The following is a 23,038-nucleotide window of genomic DNA, read 5'->3' on the forward strand; positions in this document are numbered from 1 at the left end:
ATAAAATCACACAATCACTAACGTAAAGAAACAAATGGTTGTTGACTTTCATAAATCAGGCAATGGGTAAAAATGTATGTCACTTATTAGGGCAATATCTCAAAAGTTTAAAACCACTGAAACAGTGATCAACTTGTGTGGTAGAGGACGCAAGTGTATCTTGTCCCAGTGAGGAAGAAAGTTTGTGAGGCAAAGAAAAATCCAAGGGCCACAGTGAGAGAATTGGCGGCGTCTTGGGTTTAACAAGTCTCCAAATCTACAATTAGATGCCACCTCCATGCCAACAGGCTCTTTGGAGGGTTTACCATAAAAAATAGCTTTTATTGTGAACAACTAACAAATGTAAATGCCTGGAGTTTGCTAAATGGCATTGGCACTTGAATTGGAACCTGGTGCTATGGTCAGATAAGATGAAAAAATAGAGGTCTTTGACCATGCAAACCAGCAATGGGATTGGCAACAAATGAAGGATGCATATGCAGAAATAACCTTGTAACTACTTTAGAATATGCTGGTGGATCTATGATGTTTTGGGGCTGTTTGGCTGCCGCTGGTCCTCGGGCCCTTGCTATGTTCAACGTCATCATGAACTCCACCAAGCACCAGGACAATTTAAGCAAAAAAAATGGTTGCCTCTGCCATTAGGATGAAACTTGAAAAGTGGATCTTCCAGCAAGACAATGACCCCAAGCACACAACAAAATCCACAAAGAAATGGTAAATTGACCACAAAATGTACATTTTGCAATGGAAATGTCTCCGGACTTGAACCCCATTGACAGCCTGGCCGCAAAATCCACATGCAACATAGTAAACTTCACTTTTGCCCCTCCAATTTGTGTTATATATTATGTTTTGTATGGTTACACAGGACAGTAGGTTACTTAAGACAAAAACAAAAGTAGGGAGATTGGTCAGGGAGGATGGTTGGGGGTAAAACGCGAACATCTAGCAACCCAAAGTTTGTGTGTTTGAATCACATAATAGACAACGTTAGTATTTTAGCTCATTTGCAACTATTAGGTTTCAACTTGACTTAAAAGTTGCTATTAGCTAAAATGCTAAAGCTGTCTTTATACTTACCTTTTTACACAATTTTCCTCGAAAGAACAACTAGTGGATTTTGAATGCGTCTCCCCCTATTTAAAGAGTTGGTCCTCCTGCTCTTCAGTCTGAGAGAGACATTCTGAGGGCAGCTTCATGTCTCCCTTCCTCTGTACATAAAAAAAGTGTATTTTGAAAACGGCTTCATATATTCCAAAGTCGTTAGCGTATGTGACTATGTATATTTTTATGTTGCCTATAAAGCCTATTTCGGCAAGTTAACCAAGTGTTTGATGGCTTAGCTAGCCATGTCAATGACGAGCTAACTATCACTGTCAGCCAGTGCACTGTAATGTAACGCTAGCCATTGCTAGCAAGTGACTTATTTGTAATCCAAGAATTCTTTAACAAAATATGTGAATGTTTACTTTCTTACAGTCTTAAAAGGTTTTTATGAAAAGGGTTGTACTTGTACTCTTAAATAAAGGTTTAAAAAAAATCTAAATGAAATACTCTGTATATATGGATTGATGTCACTTCACATTGCTATTGCGTCTAAAATATATAATGTCACGGTTTTCTAGGTGAGGAGAGTCGGACCAAAATGCGGCGTGTAGATTGCGATCCATGTTTAATAAACAAACGTAAAAACACGAATCGATACAAACACTACAAAACAAAGAACTTAATGAACGTAACGAAAACCGAAACAGCCCTAGCTGGTGTACAACACAGAGACAGGAACAATCACCCACAAACACACAGTGAAACCCAGGCTACCTAAATATGGTTCCCAATCAGAGACAATGACTAACACCTGCCTCTGATTGAGAACCATATCAGGCCAGACATAGAAATAGACAAACTAGACAATGAAACATAGAATGCCCACTCAGCTCACACCCTGACCAACCAAAACATAGAAATATACAAAGTAAACTATGGTCAGGGTGTGACAGTACCCCCCCCCCAAGGTGCGGACTCCGGCCGCAAAACCTGAACCTATAGGGGAGGGTCTGGGTGGGCATCTGTCCGCGGTGGCGGCTCTGGTGCTGGACGTGGCCCCCACTTCACCGTAGTCTTCCCCCACCTTGTCCTCTTCCGTGGCCTCCTCACCATAGCAACTCTTCTCAATGGACAAAGGTGCGGCAGCTCGGGACAGAGGGGCGGAAGCTCTGGACAGAGGGGCGGCAGCTCCTGGCTGACTGGCGGCCCCTGGCTGACTGACTGCCCCTGGCTAACTGGCAGATCTGTAAGAGTCTGGCTGACTGGCAGATCTGGAAGAGTCTGGCTGACTGGCAGATCTGGAAGAGTCTGGTTGACTGGCAGATCTGGAAGCTCCATGCTGACTGGCAGCTCTGGCTGCTCCATGCTGACTGGCTGCTCCATGCTGACTGGCAGCTCTGGCTGCTCCATGCTGACTGGCTGCTCTGGCTGCTCCATGCTGACTGGCGGCTCTGGCTGCTCCATGCTGACTGGCGGCTCTGGCTGCTCCATGCTAACTGGCGGCTCTGGCTGCTCCATGCTGACTGGCGGCTCTGGCTGCTCCATGCTGACTGGCGGCTCTGGCGGCTCCATGCTGACTGGCGGCTCTGGCGGCTCCATGCTGACTGGCGGCTCTGGCGGCTCCATGCTGACTGGCGGCTCTGGCGGCTCCATGCTGACTGGCGGCTCTGGCGACTCCTTGCAGACTGGCAGCTTTGGCGGCATCCTGCAGACTGGCAGCTCTGGCGGCTCCTTGCAGACTGGCAGCTCTATGCAAACTGGCAGCTCCTTGCAGACTGGCAGCTCCTTGCAGACTGGCAGCTCCTTGCAGACTGGCAGCTCCTTGCAGACTGGCAGCTCCTTGCAGACTGGCAGTTCTGAACAGGCGGGAGACTCCGGCAGCGCTGTAGAGGAGGAAGGCTCTAACAGCGCTAGATAGGCGGGAGACTCCGACAGCGCTGGAGAGGAGGAAGGCTCTGGCAGCTCTGGACAGGCGAGGCGCACTGTAGGCCTGATGCGTGGTGCTGGCACTGGTGGTACTGGGCCGAGGACACGCACAGGAAGCCTGGTGCGGGGAGCTGCTACCGGAGGGCTGGGGTGTGGAGGTGGTACTGGAAAGACCGGACCGTGCAGGCGCACTGGAGCTCTTGAGCACCGAGCCTGCCCAACCTTACCTGGTTGAATGCTCACGGTCGCCCTGCCAGTGCGGCGAGGTGGAATAGCCCGCACTGGGCTATGCAGGCGAACCGGAGACACCGAGCGCAAGGCTGGTGCCATGTAAGCCGGCCCAAGGAGACGCACTGGAGACCAGATGCGTAGAGCCGGCTTCATGGCACTTGGCTCGATGCTCACTCTAGCCCGGTCGATACGCGAAGCTGGAATGTACCGCACCGGGCTATGCACCCGCACTGGAGACACCGTGCGCACCACAGCATAACACGGTGCCTGCCCGGTCTCTCTAGCCCCCCGGTAAGCACAGGGAGTTTGCCCAGGTCTCCTACCTGGCGTAGCCATACTCCCTGTGAGCCACCCCCCAATAAATTTTTGGGGGCTGACTCTCAGGCTTCCATCCGCGTCGCCGCGCTGCCTCCTCATACCAGCGCCTCTCAGCTCTCGCCGCCTCCAGTTCTTCCTTGGGGCGGCGATATTCTCCAGGCTGATCCCAGGGTCCTTCTCCGAATAATTCCTCCTCCCATGTCCATTCCTCCTTTTGTTGCTCCTTGGGGCGGCTACATTCCCCTGGTTTAGCCCAGGGTCCTCTCCCGTCGAGGATTTCCTCCCAAGTCCAAAAATCATTTTTTCGCTGCTCCTGCTGCTGCCTTTGCTGTCTCCCGTTACCACGCCGCTTGGTCCTGTCAAGGTGGGTGATTCTGTCACGGTTTTCTAGGTGAGAAGGAGAGTCGGACCAAAATGCGGCGTGTAGATTGCGGTCCATGTTTAATAAACAAACGTAAAACACGAATCGATACAAACACTACAAAACAAAGAACTTAATGAAAACCGAAACAGCCCTATCTGGTGTACAACACAGAGACAGGAACAATCACCCACAAACACACAGTGAAACCCAGGCTACCTAAATATGGTTCCCAATCAGAGACAATGACTAACACCTGCCTCTGATTGAGAACCATATCAGGCCAGACATAGAAATAGACAAACTAGACAATGAAACATAGAATGCCCACTCAGCTCACACCCTGACCAACCAAAACATAGAAATATACAAAGTAAACTATGGTCAGGGTGTGACATATAATGTGTTCTATCCAACCACTGAACGTGTGGCTGTGACCATCCTGTCAAAGCCTGTCAGTAGGGGGTCCTTCATGCTCTGGGCATGACCAACTCAAATGAACGAAAGTAGTCGAAAGATTAATTCTCTTGACTGAAAGAGTCGAAAAGATCAGAAAAGACATGAACTTCCCATCACTATTAGCCACAACAAATTAGATTTTGCAATGTATCATACATATTGGCAATTCATAGCATATAATACAAATTGGAGGACATAACATATCATGCGAAATGGATGATGGACATCCACAAATGAAAGCACATAATGTGAAACGTAACATATCATACTAAATGGAGCGGATCCAATTTATGTGTACTGTGTTACGTCGACCCCTGAGTCCAGGTTGCCATTGAAAACATGTGGTTTGAATTGAAGACGGCGGTCCATAAACGCAGACCCCGAAGGATATCAATGATCTGGAAAGATTCTGTATGGAGGAATGGTCTAAGATTCCTCCCAATGTGTTCTCCAATCTCGTAAAACATGATCGAAAAACGCTCAGTGCCGTTATCCTCACAAAGTATTGAAATCAGGGGTGACAAAAATGTTGATACGTATCTTTTTGAGACACATATTACTCCTTAACTCCTTAAGCAAAATATCTTTCTCTGAGCAATTGTATTAGTATGAAATAATATTTTTGTAACAAAAACATTTGCATACATTATATCTCAGTATTTGAATTATTGATTCTATACTGTCTTTTTTGTCATCTATAAAAAAATAAAGAGAGTCGCACACTCTATATATTAACTCCCAGTAATTTATTGGGTAAATCACTGTCTTTTTTCCTCATCTTTATCAAGTGTGCCAATCATTTTGGAGGTGACTGTACCATGGGACACATATCCACTGAATGTAGCTTTTATGCCTACAATGTCAGTGAATTTCACAATCCTATTACACTTTTTTTTAACTGCCTAACTTGAGGGTGTGCCTGCACATACAACATCATCAACTATCAGAAATCTCTTCCCTGATAGGCCTATTTCAATTACGAAACCGTACATGTCAAATGATGAGACTACACTATATGATGAGACTGTATCTGTACAATATATACGTTTTACTGGCATATATCTTATTCTTATGTCAACGGAAATTGAAAAGAGGGGCTCAAATGACACGTAAGCAGTAATGAGTTTCTCACATGGTCCATAAGGATGTGGTTTCTGTTTCTCCTTGGTTTCACCTTGGGAAGTATAATTGCCGGGGATAACATGATACCGGGAAGAAATGAATCACGAATCATGGGGGGGGGGGTTGTGGCCAATGTTGGCTAATCTATAAAGTGCAATAGCAGGCTACTGTATGCATGTTTTACAGGAAAATTGAGATGTGAGTGTTAGACCTGTAATTATATCCCATGTTGTGTTCCTGTCCAACGTCGGTGGGGACGGCCATTTAGGGAACACACTAATGTCATTAGCAGACAGCGAAACTAGATTTCCTATTTCTGTTGGTGCAGTTGAGGCCTTGGCTCTGGTTTCAGACATTGATTTAATTTGGCTGTGCTTGGAAGACAGGGGGTCGAATTGGTGGAAAGAATGTGTCCAGTCTTCCTGAAGGATGGAAATTCAGTCAGCCAAGCTATGACCCTTTTTATTAAAAGCTTTGCTAAGATGAAAAACAAACTGACGTGCCAGTGGTCCACTTGTCTGAAAAATCTTGGCCAAATTCTGGCCAAAACCATACAATTCTGCTATTTGGGCTATATTATTTTGGTTTCGCTCCACATCTCAAAGTTAAGTGAGGAACATTAATCAACTGAATGAAAGCCATTCATAACGCTTGATCTGCTTGAAAAAAAAACCCCGTAAAGTTGTAATCCACAACATTTGGACATCAATTTGAACATGGATTAAGAAAGTGAAGAGGTGCCAGATTTTGTATAGCAACATAATCATGAAGAATATCAAGTGCTAAGAAAAAAAGCTCCACCGATCAGTGTTCACATGGACAGCGTAGCAAGAAATGTGACACGTATTCTTACAACATCCAGCGTCCAAATCCAAGCAGCATCCAATGACCATCAGAGGGAGACATTTCCCCTTTTCAGATCCAACAACTAAAACAGTCCCCCTGCCCTGAAATCCAAGGCAACAGGGGAACATGATAACTGTGTCGCAGTGGAGGCTGGAACGGCTCATAATAATAGCTGGAGCGGTACAAATGGAATGGCATCAAACACCTGGGAACCATGTGTGTTGATGTATTTGATACCATTCCACCGACTCCGCTCCAGTCATTACCACGTGCCCGTTCTCATCAATTAAGGCCCTTACTAACCTCCGGGGCTGTGGAGATAACACTCCGAAAACAAAGTGCTCGAACATCCTCTTAAGATTCTGAATCCTAAATGCTTGAGCGATGTTTACAAAAAAGGAGCCACATCATTGTGTATCAGGGCCAATAGACAAACTATAAGAGCTGATTGTACATAAAATAACATCTGAAATAAGTATTGAGTTTCTTGATCCTTACCTCCTAAATCAGAGGCATAAGAAACAGAGGTACACTTAGAGAAGATGTGAAGGGAGGCATATGTGGACTGACAAGAATCAACGGTCAAACAACAAAACAGGTGAAATTATAATTCACTAGTGAGGGCTGACTGTGGCTTGAGGTTGGACATGGTGGGTGAACCATATGCTGGCGACTCAATTGGTTTATATCAGTTCAAATTCAATTTATTTCCAGGACGGAAGCCAACAGAAAAGCAAGCAGTTTATATCAAAGCTAATTAATTGAAAGCATCAAACCCGCTTGGGAGCAAATAGGTTTCTTTGTTCAGTGATACCGTTAAAGGTTTAACACTGGAGTGACTCAGGACTGGGATGATTGAAAACCGGAGACATTCAATGTTAGAGACAGTCACTTCAGCAGATGCGCTCACTGCTTTGACCTCTCATAACCACGACAAGGACTATGACCGCAAACACGTGATGCAATCTGAACATATTGATTTCAGCTCAAAGGCATGGCCAGGATTTACGATGGGAAGATACGACTTTCAGAAACCGACACTTCGATCTAATTACCCCCGAAACTGGTGTGCTAGACATTTGCGTTAGATGGGGTGAGTTACCCCATGTAATGCAAAGAACTAAACACCTTATGAAAATGTACACCATGAACGCAAAGCATTACGTATCAACATTATTATCAATTAGAAGAACCGTCAGATTTTAAAAAAAATGCAATTTTCATCAATTGATATGTCGTTCCTTGAGGGGTTTTAAAGAACACTACGCTGCTGCTATCGTTATGGTGACATGTCACTTTTTCTTTATATTGATTTAATAACCATTACATGCTATAGGTATGAATGAATTGGTTTGTCTTGTCTCCTCCTTTAACCGAAGCCTAGATAGCGACAATCATCTGTCGCAGGACATAAACAAACAACTTGAAACATGTCTGCATACTCAGACCGCCGGTGACAGATAAGAAGGATGTTTAGGATTGGAGCAGTTTGACAAACAGACAGCCTGGGGACGTCCTCTGACTCTCAGCTGGCCAGGACAAAGACAGAAACTCAATTAGCTCACGACGCACATCACCGGAGAGATTTACCATCTATGAGCTCATGTGCTACACTAGAGAAAGAGCCCCAGCTCCAACAATTCTCTGCTTACTAATCTGTCTGAGGAGTGACAGACACAGACCCGGGTTCAAATAGTATTTTGAGCGTTTGCTAGAGCCTGCCTGGAGGGCCAGATTGGAGGGGTTTGCTGTTTTGAGACTATTCTATTGGTTCCATAGTGCCAGGCAATGTCATTGAAGCACAGCTAAAGTATTTGAATGATTTCAAAAACGATTTGAATCCGGGTCCGAAAAGATGTGCATCTAGTAGTGGTCTTGTGTCTGGGCAATGAGTTGTGTGACTGTGACAAGAGCAAAGCCCGTGCCCTTTCTACCAAGGTCAACATTCATTCAATGCATCTGTCCCCCAGTAATGGCCCATCGGAAAAGTCAAGTATATGGCAGCGGGCTAATCAATAGCAATACTAATCAACATGTTCATGCTCATTGTTTTAACTGATGAGCTAGAGAAAAACACGCACAGTTAATTCCAAGCACGTAAAGTAGGGCTCATTGACTTATACTACTATGTGTTTTTGTCCCCCAAAAAAACTACAACTGTGGAATCTGAAAGTCTGTTTATCGAGTCATATGGGTCATAATCATCACGCACACGATCTGCTTGTGTATAACCCATTATTCCACGCAGAGTAGGTATAGAAAACACCAATGTGAGAATATAAATCAATCTAAATCTGAACGCTGTCACGATCACTCTGTTTCCAAAAATAAAACAGTAATGAGAATAATTACGGAAGACTCTATACAATATCCAATTAACTAAAAGGCTGCAAATCAAGCAATAACTCAATTGATGAAAGTTATTATTGATTATAATGTTCTTAGTTTGCATTGGCAATATACAGAATTGCTACATGATACTGTCATGTCCAGATTTTTTGTCGGCGTTATTAATCAAATCAAATCAAATTGTATTTGTCACATGCTGAATACAACAGGTGTAGACTTTACCGTGAAATGCTTACTTACGAACCCTTTCCCAACAATGCAGAGTTAAAAAGTAAGACAACTTTGCTAAATAAAAAGGAAATATTAACACAATAACGAGGCTATATACAAGTAGTACCGCTACCGAGTCAATGTGCAGGGGTACGAGGCAGTTGAGGTGATTATGGTCATATGTACATGTAGGTAGGGTTAAAAATGACTAGGCAATCAGTAGAATTAATAAACAGAGTAGCAGCAGCGTATGTCAAGATTGTGAAAGAGTTTGAAAGTGTGTCTATGTGGCATCAATAAGCATGTTGGTGTGTGTTTTGTGTGTGAGCAGATGTAGTGCGTGTGTATGTGTGAGTGTGCGGGTAGAGTCCAGTCAGTGAGTGTGCATAGAGTCAGCGCGAGAGAATCAGTGCAAAAAAAAAAGGAAAAAAAGTGGGGTCAATTCAAATTATCCGGTAGCCATTTGATTAACTGTTCAGTAGCTTGGGGGGTAGAAGCTGTTCAGGAGCCTTTTGGTTCCAGACTTGCCGTACTGTTGCAGCGAGAACAGTCTATGACTTGGGTGGCTGAAGTCTTTAAAACATTTTAGCACATTCTAACACCACCTGGTATACAGGTCCTGGATGGCAGGGAGCTTGACCCCGGTGATGTACTGGGGCTGTACGCACTACCCTCTGTAGCGCCTTGCGATCGGATGCCAAGCAGTTGCCATACCAAGCGGTGATGCAGCCAGTCAAGATGCTCGCAATGCTGCAGCTGTAGAACTTTTTGAGGATCTGAGGGTCCATTCGAAATCTTTTCAGCTTCCTAAGGGGGAAGAGGCATTGGCGTGCCCTCTTCACGTCTGTGTTGGTGTGTTTGGATCATGACAGGTCCTTGGACACCGAGGAACTTGAAACTCTTAACCTGTTCCACTACAACCCTGTCGATGAGAATTGGGGCGTGCTCGGACCTCCGTTTCCTGTAGTCCACAATCAAATCCAATCAAATTGTATTTGTCACATACACTTGTTTAGCAGATGTTATTGCGGGTGTAGGGAAATGCTTGTGTTTATAGCTCCAACAGTGCAATAATATCTAACAAGTCATATCTAACAATACGCACAATTTAAAGTAAAGGAATGGAATTAAGAATATATCAATATTTGGACGAGCAATGTCAGAGGGGCATAGACTAAGATACAGTAGAATAGGATAGAAGACAGTATATACATATGCAAAATATGTAAACACTATTAAAGTGACTAGTGTTCCATTATTAAAGTGACCAGTGATTTCAAGTCGATGTATATAGGGAAGCAGAGTCTAATGTGCTAGTGATGGTTATTTATCAGTCTGATGGCCTTGAGATAGAAGCTGTTTTTCAGTCTCTCGGTCCCAGCTTTGATGCACCTGTACTGACCTCGCATTCTGTATGGTAGCGGGGGTGAACAGGCAGTGGCTCGGGTGGTTGTTGTCCTTGATGATCTTTTTGGCCTTCCTGTGACATCGGGTGGTGTAGGTGTCCTGGAGGATCATCTCCTTTGTCTTGTTGTTGTCCTGGCACCACACTGCCAGGTCTCTGACCTCCTCCCTATAGACCGTCTCATCTTCGTTGGTGATCAGGCCTACCACTGTAGTTTCGTCTGCAAACTTAATGATGGTGTTGGAGTCATGTGCTGCCACGCAGTCGTGGATGAACAGGGGGTAGAGGAGGGGACTAAGCATGCAACCCTGAGGGTGTTGAGGGTCAGTGTGGCGGATGTGTTGTTGCCTACCCTCACCACCTGGGGGGCGGCCCGTCAGGAAGTCCAGGATCCAGTTGCAGAGGGAGGAGTTCAGTTACAGGGTCCTTAGCTTAGTGATGAGCTTGGATCATTCATCAAAAAGCACTAACAAGCTTCATCTCGCTATCTAGCAACATACTAGTGATAAGGATAGGCCAACCTCAAACTGATGTTTTTGGTTCCATCAATGTTTGGCATTTGAGTTACTGCATAGTGGATTGAGACCCAATGTGTTGTGTCCACAGGGCTAATTTAATTAATGAACATTCGTCATGCTTTTGTGTTGTGGAACTGCTTTCTGTGGCCTCTTTATGTGATAGCGTTGCAATTGAATTCAACATTTTGTTAGTCAGAGTAAGGGGATGTTTTTCTTTGTAACAATTTATTTGCTTGACGCACATAGAAGAACCTCAGGTAGACTAATGTAGTAACACAGTAATCAATTCCCCTCATAACGTAATCCAATTAGCCTCAGAGATGACAAGAACCGAATGCAATGTCCCATGTTAATCAGTCAACAATAAATCTAATATAACATCTCCTTAGGGGTTAGCTAACCTAGCTGCGACTACAAATTCAGTTGAAGAATTCCTCTGGGAGTGACTGGGACATTAGGAAGTGAACAGAGGACAGGTCATGCAGCAGCAGATCTATTTTCATGTCTTCCTCAACATCAGGCCACTTACATGAAAGGCCAGTTCCAAACAAATACTGTTACGTTATTATACTGTTATTATTAGACGTGTTCTTATCTGTTAAAGTAACCTGTAGGTTTCTTCCCTCTGGAGTTTTTCCTAGCCAATTTGCCTCTGCTTCTGCTTGCTCTTTGCGGTCTCGACCGGGTTACTGCATGACAGCTGATGTAAAATAGGGCTTTATAAATACATTTCAGTGATAGATTATCTGTATTGTAGCCAACGTATAGGCACTGTCTGTGTTCGACACCATAGGCAATAACTGCTCTGCCTCCGCTTGGCATTTTCTCTTAATTTACCACTTCTCAGGTTTCATGCTCGCTTGGTCACAGCAACAGCACTTCCTGGTCACCGATTTTGACAACTAGGCTATAAAAGACTTGCTGATGTGTTATAGTAAGGGGTGTGTTCTATTTGCCTTGCATGTTGCCTTGCATGTTCAATCAAATTGGCATGCTGTCCATGTAATCTGCGTGATCATAATGGCCCTATACATAAAGAGAGGGTCCCTGAATTCATCCAACAAATAGAACACCTTGTTAGTCGAAAGGTTCAAAATGCCACTGCCAAAGCAATCCCAACGCTGAGCCATTTCTACATCTATCGCTACCCTGCCTTGTCAAAGAGAAAGCGAGAAAGAGGCTTAAAAAGAGCTCAGCTCATTCGTGCTATTCTTCGTTGTTGTAAATGATCGGTCAAACACAGCATGCATCACCGACCACTGGAAAATTATTTGTCAAGACCCATGTGAGAGAAGAAAAAAAAAGAGCGCTAAATGCCCCGGGGACACAATTTCAATCAATGTCTCCTTGTCCTTCCACCAAAGCAAATTGGAATGTGCCCGTGCAATGGGTTGGAAATGTGACCCTTGACTGACTGAAGGATCAGGGACAGTGCCAGTGCAGGGAAAGGTTGTTGTAGCATCCATGCAGTAGACATTGGGCTTGGTCTCTCATGCTGTGCATGGCAGTAAACCAATTAAGTACAATACAATGAGTACCTCGGTCTTTGAGAGAGAAGCACATTTATATTATTCTGGTGTTTTTGAGTATATGATTTTGTGACTAGGATTACCTATAACAGTACACGTACATAATATGAATACAGTAAAATATCTAAATACACTGGTAAAACTGGAGTCCATATAAAAAAGAATGTATGTTTCAAAACAATTCCTATAGCTAAGCAAAACATGTCGATAGAACATCAAATGTAGGTAATACATTGTGTGTTACCACAATATGCTGATACTCTGAGGACAGTGTATCAACTCCTACACATGCAAACTACTGCCTATGGGAAAAGGTCCTCATTGACCCAAGAGTAGAGCAGAGCTGAGCTTTTATCTCCAAAACATTGCAAGTAACATTGAAGTAACATTTGTTGATGTGGGGAACTGACATTCAACATTTTGGCTTGGTTTCGCTCCTATAGTGCACGTTCTATAGCGTACATTTTCACCACAGAAAAAATCCCATAAACCAAACTATGACTGGAATAAAAGGAAAGAAATGGGGTAGCACTCTAACAAATACGTTTTTGCACCATGTTTTTTATTTTCTTCCAATTATACTAAAAGAAAACGCACTGACAGCAAGAGCAGAAAATGTAGAAGATTTAGAATGCATCCATAAGCAACCCAAGACACAAGCTTAACTAAATCATATAATGTAATAAAGGCCTAAATCAAATAGTGTCATGTATCAAATTAGATGTATTGGTCTGGTCCTTCTCAAAAGCAATGGATGCTGATGAAAATGATTGTGCTAATGCAAGGAGGAGAACCAGGTGAACTGTCCGCTAAACAGAACTTCCTGTGGGAGGTGTAGGGAGCCAATCACTAGGGATTACCACTTGGGATAGCGTTTCAAGGGTTAGAGGTCCTCCCAGGGCTACAAATAGGGGTAATAAGGTCAAAACAGCAGATCTACAGATCAATGTTTTTATACCTAAAACATCCATGTCTCTTTACTTATGGGATGCACCATGTTCCTACTTCCTACAGGTGACTGATTGATGTTCTGTCAGTGGTAACCTTTTCCCCTGAAAAGGGTCAACTCACCTGAACCTCGAACATTGACCGTGCAACCCTTTGGTCATAACAGTAGGCTACCCTCAGCTCCCTGATGGTGATTTCACACATTTGTTTCCACCAGACAATTGTTGTCAAATTATGGAAAGGATTGGGGAAATTCTCCAGATGACTTTACATTTATTGTTTTTCATGAAAGATGAGGGCCTAACGTCCTAACATTTTGCTCATCTTAGTAACCTGAACTTTTGAAACACTTATAATTATATATATTTAATACGCAAAGATTCTGGATATATAATATTTCCCAAAGTATAGGAGCGGTTTGCTCAGGAAATACGGTACATTTTTCACTGAGGACAATAACACATTAATAGCTCTTCAGAGATAGATGGGAGGGGTTGAGGGGAGCTGACGGATGGGACTAAAAGCAAACAAAAGATAACTAATGTAAAATATACTGTGTCCGTAAAATATATATAGTCTGTATAAGCTGGAAGTAGAAGCCTAAGTGTTATTGTCCATTGATGTACTCTAAATAGGTGAGGGATGGTAGGGTTAGGGGAAAATAATAAAGGAAAATAAATGTTTTTATTTTTTAAACACATTAATAGGCTAAGTGTAGACAGGTAGCTAAGTGTACACAGGTAGCTAAGTGTACACGAGAGAGAACACAGTGATCCTAGCAAACATTTAAGTCAGTCGATCTGAATCATATATTACATGACCACAAATGTGACAGAGCTGGACTACGTGATAAATCAAAAAAAGTGTTGATCTTTAGGCCACCTGTGTAGTCACCGCTTTCATGACGTGTATGGAAATATACACAGATATCAGATTTTGGAGTGTTTGAATAGAAATACAATTTTAGCCTTCACGTTATGCTAAAATAATACTGATTTCCAGCAGACATTTTGCATGCGCTTCTCGATCTGTACACCTCCTGTACATGTACGTGCACAAACTCTCCAACCAGCCACCATTTCAAAACACTGATGGCCATTACAGGAGCATTGAACGCCAATTTCCTTTGTTTGATTACCCCAGCATGGAACCATGTATACTGAACAAAAATATAAACGCAGCATGTAAAGTGTTGGTCCCATGTTTAATGAGCTGAAATAAAAGATCCCAGAATTTTTCCATACATACAAAAAGCATATTTCTCTCAAATTCCGTGCACAAATTTGTTTACATCCCTGTTAATGAACATTTCTCCTTTGCCAAGATAATCCATTCACCTGACAGGTGTGGCTAATGAGCTGAATAAACAGCATGATCATTACACAGGTGCACTTTGTGCTGGGGAAAATAAAAGCCCACTCTAAAATGTGCAGTTCTGTCACACGACACAATTTCCCTAAGTTTTGAGGGAGCGTACAATTGGCATGCTGTTGCCAAAGAATTCAATGTTTATTTATCTACCATAATCCGCCTCCAACGTCATTTTAGAGAATTTGGCAGTATGTCCTACCGACCTCACAACCGTGTAACCACACCAGCCCAGGACCTCCACATCCATCTTCTTCACCTGCGGGATCTTCAGAGACCACCCACACGGACAGCTGATGAAACTGAGGAGTATTTCTGTCTTTAATGAAGCCCTTTTGAGGGGAAAAACTCATTCCGAAGTGGTTGGGCCTATGCCCTCCCATCCCACCCATGGCTGCGTCCCTTCCCAGTCATGTGAAATCCATAGATTAGGGCCTAATGAATATACTTTAATTGACTGAGAACCTTATATGAACTGTAACTCAGTAAAATAATTTAAATAGTTGCCTATTGCATTTATGTTTTTGTTCAGTATACCAGTTATTGATAACTTGGGGTGGCCATATTGTCCAAGGTATCATTACAATAATTAGAACATGACTGTTAACTGTTCAAATATCCATCTCTACAAAGGCTCATGATTTAAAGCAGAATTCCTGTATAGATAAATCATATAAATAGATTAATGTTCAATAAAAAGCTATTGTAATTGCTGTGGCTTTAATGTGGTTGAAGTTTGCTTTGTTTTAATATCATCTGAAATAGTTAGTGTCTGCATTTGGCAAATCACTTTTTACCTGTATGAAATTCCATCTAACTTACAGGTTGGATATCATTAGTAGGCCCACTTCACTAAATTATGAATGATTACGTGACAAATAATTACGGTCAAACTCAATCAAAAGACATTGTTTTCCCATCAAAACACATGTTGTAGTTCCATCTCTCCACTGTTTTCCAAGTAACAGTCATGTCCTCTTATGGATGACCCTCATCTAACCGTATTGTTGTCACCATCAGTGGCCAATCCATCATTGACCTACTATCATGAAAAAAAAAAAGTAATTTACTGCCCTGTCTTTAGTTATGCGTTATAGGACGCATTTGCTATTAGAACGGTGGGTTGGTTCAGTTGTTTAACTGCCTGTACTTTCTCATCAGAAAACAAACATGCAGTGTTTGCCCAGAGACTGGTGCACCTGCCGCACACCTGCCCTCAGACCGTCACCGGGCGCGTGGCTTTTGTTCCGACCAACGAGCAGGTGTAGAATCCATCCAATGCTCACGTCTAGCCTGCCGGATGCTGTATTCAACACCTATGCAATTAGGACTGGGGCCTTCAAAATAACGTACTATTGACTCTCGAAATCTAGTTTAGGCCTACTCAATTTGATAAACAACACATCATTTCATAGGCCTAAGAAACGCGGGGACATTGGTTCAAAACAGGGTAGTGTATAGGGCCATTTCTGTTTCAATCTGCACATTTTTACGACACTGTAATAGGCCATATAGGCCACTTATCGTTGTTCCAGCTCCTCAAAATCATTTGGGTGTGATTTATTGCGAGTTTAGTTTACAGATATCCCCTGCGGACTGAAGACAATATAAAGGCAAAGTGGTACATTCTGTAGAGCATTACTAAATGCCAACTGCTGCCACTGTGAAAAATAACCAAAGAACATTTACACAACTATGACAACTGAAGTACTTAATTCATAATTTTTTACAAACTCTCCCATGGGTGATTACGTAACACATTAATTCCCATACTCTCAAAAGTGAATGAAATAGGTCTAGCTATATTGGCTGATGTTTTTTTTTCACTCCCTCAATTCAAAGTAGCCTTACTATAATTACACTTAAAAAGAAAAAATGCTAAACTGACTTTTATATGAACAGTTTATGTGCTCTAAATTTTGATAAATATATTAGTTTTTCTATCAATACTTATACACAATGGTCTATAGTTAAACAACCTTTCTGCTTCAGAGCTCTGGCCACACACTGCGATTTACAAACACTTGAGCCATGAGTTAGACTATAAATATAGTCTGGTTGGGGGTAGAGTGTTAGTACAGTTGGGCAGTGGGATTGTGAATGGGATTATAATATTATGGTATATAGCTGTATGCATTTTACTCACGGAGGCCATGTGCCATGCCATGCATATCACGAACGGAAAGGACAATGTATTTATACTATATGCCAGCAGCATGCCTGTTGTCTTATAACATGTTACTGTTATAAATACTCTCTGAATCCCATTCAAATCCCCAAACGAATCAAATGGCATACGCGTTTTAGTCCATTTTAGACTATACATATGCCATTGAATTTGCCGTGAATGTTAAGTCATGGGACTTCACGTCTTAGTAATGTGTTAGGAACGAACGTACTGTATTTGCTTGCATAAGAAGCAAGATATTTGGAATTGAGATTTGACATTTCGTGAACATTTATTCGAATTGACATTAGTCACATCAATCTCTGTATATCATCTTGACTATGAATTATGAACAAGATGCCCTGAGAATTGATGCTGACGAGAGGACAAACAATGATTGGCTACACTCCAACTAGGACATGCTTGTTTAAGTCACTATAACTAAGCTAAATGGACATGCTTGTTTGAGTCACTATAACTAAGCTAAGTTAAAACGTTCAGCCACGAACAAGCTTTACGCACGTTTATGCACGGCCCTTCATAAATCACACAGCGACAATAACGTTTCGTTTGACTACGTATATTTCCATCTGATTTCATCTGAAATTAAGTCAAATCCACCTATTCTGTAAGGTGAAACGAATTTGAATAATAACAAAGGTAAACTACATGCTTGCTACATGCAAACTAGGCTATGTTGTTCATTCAGATAAACGCACGCGTATTTAGATAGATTTAAACTCCATTCCCAGAAAACCATGAGATGCGATAGAGGCTAATTGAGGCTGACCCTTACCTTCACACAACAGCAGGAGGACCAAAACGATGTTTCCCAGAGAGAAACCACACGTTTGCCCCATAATCGCCAATCATAAGTGAAAGTTGCAGGATGAATAATCAAAAATCACGCGTAGAGACCACTGGTATAAAATAACGGTAGAGAACCTATGGATAAAAACGTAAGCAAGAGTACTGTACTAGTTTTCCCGCACACAGCTCCTCCGGGCAAACAATGAAGTACATTGACGGAGTGCATGTCCCATTGGGCTGGTCTCTGCAGCTTTTGCTGCTTGACCGTCTGTAGCGAGCAGTGCAGGGGGAGGTTTAAATCAAGCTAATATTCAGCGATGTATTTTTTCAGTCCAGCTGGAGCAGCACACTGTACGCGATAGCATCTCCCCACACAAAACAAATATATATATATATATATCACAGAATGTCAAATCATTAACACCCCCCCCCCCCCCCCCCCCCACACTCATTTTCCTATTAGTGCTAATGAAAAACATCTCAAAAGTGCTGTGCTTTTTACTTCTCACCTCATGCCTCCTATTTGTGAAGTTAATTTTCCAAATATGCTTATGTCATATGTCTAGGATTATTGGACATTATTAGACCTTACTTTAATGGTAGAATACAGGTCTTGATAGGTCTATGGCCAAGACTAACCGGTGCCCCCGCACATTGACTCTGTACCGGTACCCCCTGTATATAGCCTCGCTTTTGTTATTTTACTGCTGCTCTTAATATTGTATTTTTTTGTATATATATATATATATTTTACTTATCTATTTTTTTATTTAGGCGTATTATTCTTAAAACTGCATTGTTGGTTAAGGGCTTTTAAGTAAGCATTTCACTGTAAGGTCTACTACACCTGTTGTAGTCGACGCATGTGACAAATACATTTTGATTTTAATTTGATAACCGAGCTGATCACAGGCCCCTAAAAGACCTTGAAACTCAGACTGCAAACATCTCAAACCATCTGTTTGTCAGTGGTATGATAGATTGATAACAAGTCAGCTCTGTGAGTGTGCACACTTACTGAACTTCTGCCAATGCGTGGGTGGCAAGGTTAAGCTAGATGCCGTACCAGGGCACCTAGTCCTCCACTGATGTATCCATTCCACTGGGGGCTCTGATACAGAAGACTCGCATTGTTTCAAGGATATTTCATATGAGGTATGTTATGCCATGTATAACTTGTGAACAGGTGACAGGTCATCATGGCTGCCTCATTTGATGATGAGGATCTTTATTTACATTACAGTCAGTTAGCAGATGCTCTTAACCGGAACAAATGACAAAAGTGAGTGCATACATTGTCCTACTTTTGTTGTACTGGTCCCCAGTGGGAATCGAACCCCTAACATGAAGTAGGCTAATATACAGAGTTAAACGGACAATTGGCTGGCTACTGTTAACAAGTGTCCAAGCCTGTGAGTGGGAGCTGCGCTCTGTTTAAGCTGTGCTCCGTGTAGCTCCAACCCTGGCCAAGGCTTATAATGAGAGCGGGCCCTTGTTACCCTCAGTCTGGGGAGTGTTTTCTGATGTTGAAGACTTTGTGTCTCGTCTGGGATTACTCTCAGGCTGGCTGATTGTCTTGGTTTCTGTGGAGTGATGGATTACTCTGCCCCCAGGGCAGCCTACCAGCCAATCACACAACAATCACTTCAATCATAAAACCTAGCGGTCAAACAAGGAAATGCTTCCAATTGTTTTTTCCACCATTCATTTCCCAATAGGGGATTTTAGAAACACTTCAAATAAGGGCTGTGTTTTGTGTAGGCTTACCCTGGCGTGACGTTTTTATATCTGTGTGAATCTCTCTAGGACTAGGGGACTTTTATCAATATATTTGCCTGTATTTCACCCCCCAAAAACAAGTGCTAATTAGCTGCTAATGTGGCCATCATAAAGAAATACAAATGCCGTGATGGACGAGACTGCTAAATCGAGGCGAAGGTAAGAATCTCTGGATTAAGCATCTAATGTTAAGTCAATTCAGTAACAAATAAATTGGCAACGTTTCTTTAAATGGACAATTCTGTGAACTGTCTTTGTGCAAGTTTTAAATTGACACAATACCTGTTGGCAAAAGTGTCAGCTAGAGATGACTTGCAGGCGCTTGCAGGGATTTGTAGTCTTGCGTGATGTCTACTTTGAAGCTTATTAGCATTTTAGAATCTGAGAGTAAATAGAGACGAATTATATTGATAAAAGTCACCTTGTCCGAGAGAGATTTATACGGTTATCAAAACGTCACACCTACAAAAAACACAGCCCTTATTTTAAGTGTTTCTAAAAATTCACAATGGGGAACATTTATGGTGGAATAACGATTGGAACCATTTCCCTGTTTGACCGCTAGGTTTTATGGGTATTATGACACCTCCACTGTGGGGCTATACGCATGTGCAGCCAAACACCAGAGAGAGAGAAATACACAGAGGCAAATACACAGAGAGAGAAACACACATGCCTGCATGCCTGTCTTCCCACCTGCACGCACGCACGCACGCACGCACACACACACACTAGCAGAAGTGTTTTTCAAAAAGGCACTGCAACATGTTCAATATCACAGTCATTTAAATCACATAATTTGTGTATTGTTAGACACATTATGCGATGTGGTCCCAGATAATTGTGGTTGTGCAAGTGATTTCAAATGGAAGGAGACACTAACATGTGGTCCCCTTGACAGTGCATGCGTCCAGCAATGCCCTGGGGTTCAGTATAATGTTGAAAATTCATATTGTGGAGAGCCAGGTTATACCTTAGAATAGGGACCATATACAAGCTAACAGCATACAGTGGGGCAAAAAAAGTATTTAGTCTGCCACCAATTGTGCAAGTTCTCCCACTTAAAAAGATGAGAGATGCCTGTAATTTTCATCATAGGTACACTTGACAGACAAAATGAGAAAAGAAAATCCAGAATATCACATTGTAGGATTTTTAATGAATTTATTTGCAAATTATGGTGGAAAATAAGTATTTTGTCAACAACAAAAGTTTATCTCAATACTTTGTTATATACCCTTTGTTGGCAATGACAGAGGTCAAACGTTTTCTGTAAGTCTTCACAAGGTTTTCACACACTGTTGCTGGTATTTTGGCCCATTCCTCCATGCAGATCTCCTCTAGATCAGTGATGTTTTGGGGCTGTTGCTGGGCAACACAGACTTTCAACTCCCTCCAAAGATTTTCTATGGGGTTGAGATCTGGAGACTGGCTAGGCCACTCCAGGACCTTGAAATGCTTCTTACGAAGCCACTCCTTCGTTGCCCGGGCGGTGTGTTTGGGATCATTGTCATGCTGAAAGACCCAGCCACGTTTCATCTTCAATACCCTTGCTGATGGAAGGAGGTTTTCACTCAAAATCATGGGATTTTGGGATCATCCAAATGCTCTCTAGCAAACTTCAGACAGGCCTGGACATGTACTGGCTTAAGCAGGGGGACACGTCTGGCACTGCAGGATTTGAGTCCCTGGCGGCGTAGTGTGTTACTGATGGTAGGCTTTGTTACTTTGGTCCCAGCTCTCTGCAGGTCATTCACTAGGTCTCCCCGTGTGGTTCTGGGATTTTTGCTCACCGTTCTTGTGATCATTTTGACCCCACGGGGTGAGATCTTGCGTGGAGCCCCAGATCTAGGGAGATTATCAGTGGTCTTGTATGTCTTCCATTTCCTAATAATTGCTCCCACAGTTGATTTCTTCAAACCAAGCTGCTTACCTATTGCAGATTCAGTCTTCCAAGCCTGGTGCAGATCTACAATTTTGTTTCTGGTGTCCTTTGACAGCTCTTTGGTCTTGGCCATAGTGGAGTTTGGAGTGTGACTGTTTGAGGTTGTGGACAGGTGTCTTTTATACTGATAACAAGTTCAAACAGGTGCCATTAATACAGGTAACGAGTGGAGGACAGAGGAGCCTCTTAAAGAAGAAGTTACAGATCTGTGAGAGCCAGAAATCTTGCTTGTTTGTAGGTGACCAAATACTTATTTTCCACCATAATTTGCAAATAAATTCATTAAAAATCCTACAATGTGATTTTCTGGATTTTTTTCTCTCATTTTGTCTGTCATAGTTGAAGTGTACCTATGATGAAAATTACAGGCCCCTCTCATCTTTTTTAAGTGGGAGAACTTGCACAATTGGTGGCTGACTAAATACTTGTTTGCCCCACTGTATATCAGACCAGCCTCAATAGCCTGGTATTACACTGAGTGTACAAAGCATTCTTTCCATGACATAGACTAACCAGGTGAATCCATGTGAAGGCTATGATCCCTTCCTGATGTCACTTGTTAAATCCACTTCAATCAGTGTAGATGAAAGGGGAGGAGAAAGGTTAAAGAAGGATTTTTAAGCTTTGGGACAATTGAGTATGTGTGCCATTCAGAGGCAAGACGGAAGATTGGTAGTATGTACCAGGCACACCGGTTTGTGTCAAGAACTGCAATGCTTCTCGGGTTTTCACTCTTATCAGTTTCCCGTGCATATCAAGAATGGTACACCATCCAAAGGACATCCAGCCAACTTGACACAACTGTGGGAATCATTGGATTCGACATGGGCCAGCATCCCTGTGGAACGCTTTCGACACCTTGAAGAGTCCATGCTCCGGCAAATTGAGGCTTTTCTGGGGGCAAAAGGGGGAGGGGGGTGCAACTCAATATTAGGAAGGGGTTCTTAATGTTTTGTACATTCAGTTTATATTAATTGACTACACATTATATGAATGGCTAATAACTAATTTATGAAACATTAACATGACTTTAGAACTACAATTATTAGAAAAAGTAATATTACTGTATCAGGGGACTATGTGAGAAAGATTATGTAGGTCTAATGGTAGCCTGGCGGGTAGGAGTTTAGGGCCAGTAACCAAAAGGTTGCTGGATCGAATCCCTGAGCTGACAATGTAAAAATATATTGTTCTCCCCCTGAGCAAGGCAGTTAACCCACTGTTCCCGGGGCGCCCATGGATGTCGATTAAGGCAGCCCTCTGCACCTCTCTGATTCACAGGAATTGCGTTAAATGAGGTTGACACATTTCAGTTGAATGCATGATATTGTGTAAATGTCTAGGTATCCCCCTTTCCCTAATAAAAAATGTGAACATAGCTAATTTCACATAGAACGTATTGCTAAAGTTATCATTCATCAGACTATAAGTATCCTGAGATACACAGTACCAGTCAAAAGTTTGGACACACCTAATCATTCATTCGTTATTTTTTAATATTTTCTACATTGTAGAATAAAAGTGAAGCCATCAAAACTATGAAATAACACATGGAATTATGTAGTAACCAAAAAAAGTGTTACATCAATATATATTTTATATTTGAGATTCTTCAAAGTAGCCACCTTTTGCCTTGATGACAGCTTTGCACACTCTTGGCATTCTCTCAACCAGCTTCACCTGGAATGCTTTTCCAA

General features: G+C 42.4%; 1 protein-coding gene across 1 annotated transcript in view; it reads right to left on the reverse strand.

Annotated features, from left to right (window-relative positions):
• The window catches only part of ret (ret proto-oncogene receptor tyrosine kinase), a 32,484-nt gene extending 14,496 nt beyond the window's left edge, over positions 1–17,988 (reverse strand). The window contains exon 1 of the mRNA XM_036981852.2: positions 17,604–17,988. Coding sequence (XP_036837747.2) covers positions 17,604–17,667 — 64 coding nt within the window. The 5' untranslated portion in view covers positions 17,668–17,988. The remainder of the gene's footprint in view (positions 1–17,603) is intronic.
• Positions 17,989–23,038: the final 5,050 nt, after the last annotated feature.

The sequence above is a fragment of the Oncorhynchus mykiss genome, chromosome 1 (assembly GCF_057628025.1).
Source record: "Oncorhynchus mykiss isolate SJ-2025 chromosome 1, ASM5762802v1, whole genome shotgun sequence".
Classification (NCBI taxonomy): domain Eukaryota; kingdom Metazoa; phylum Chordata; class Actinopteri; order Salmoniformes; family Salmonidae; genus Oncorhynchus; species Oncorhynchus mykiss.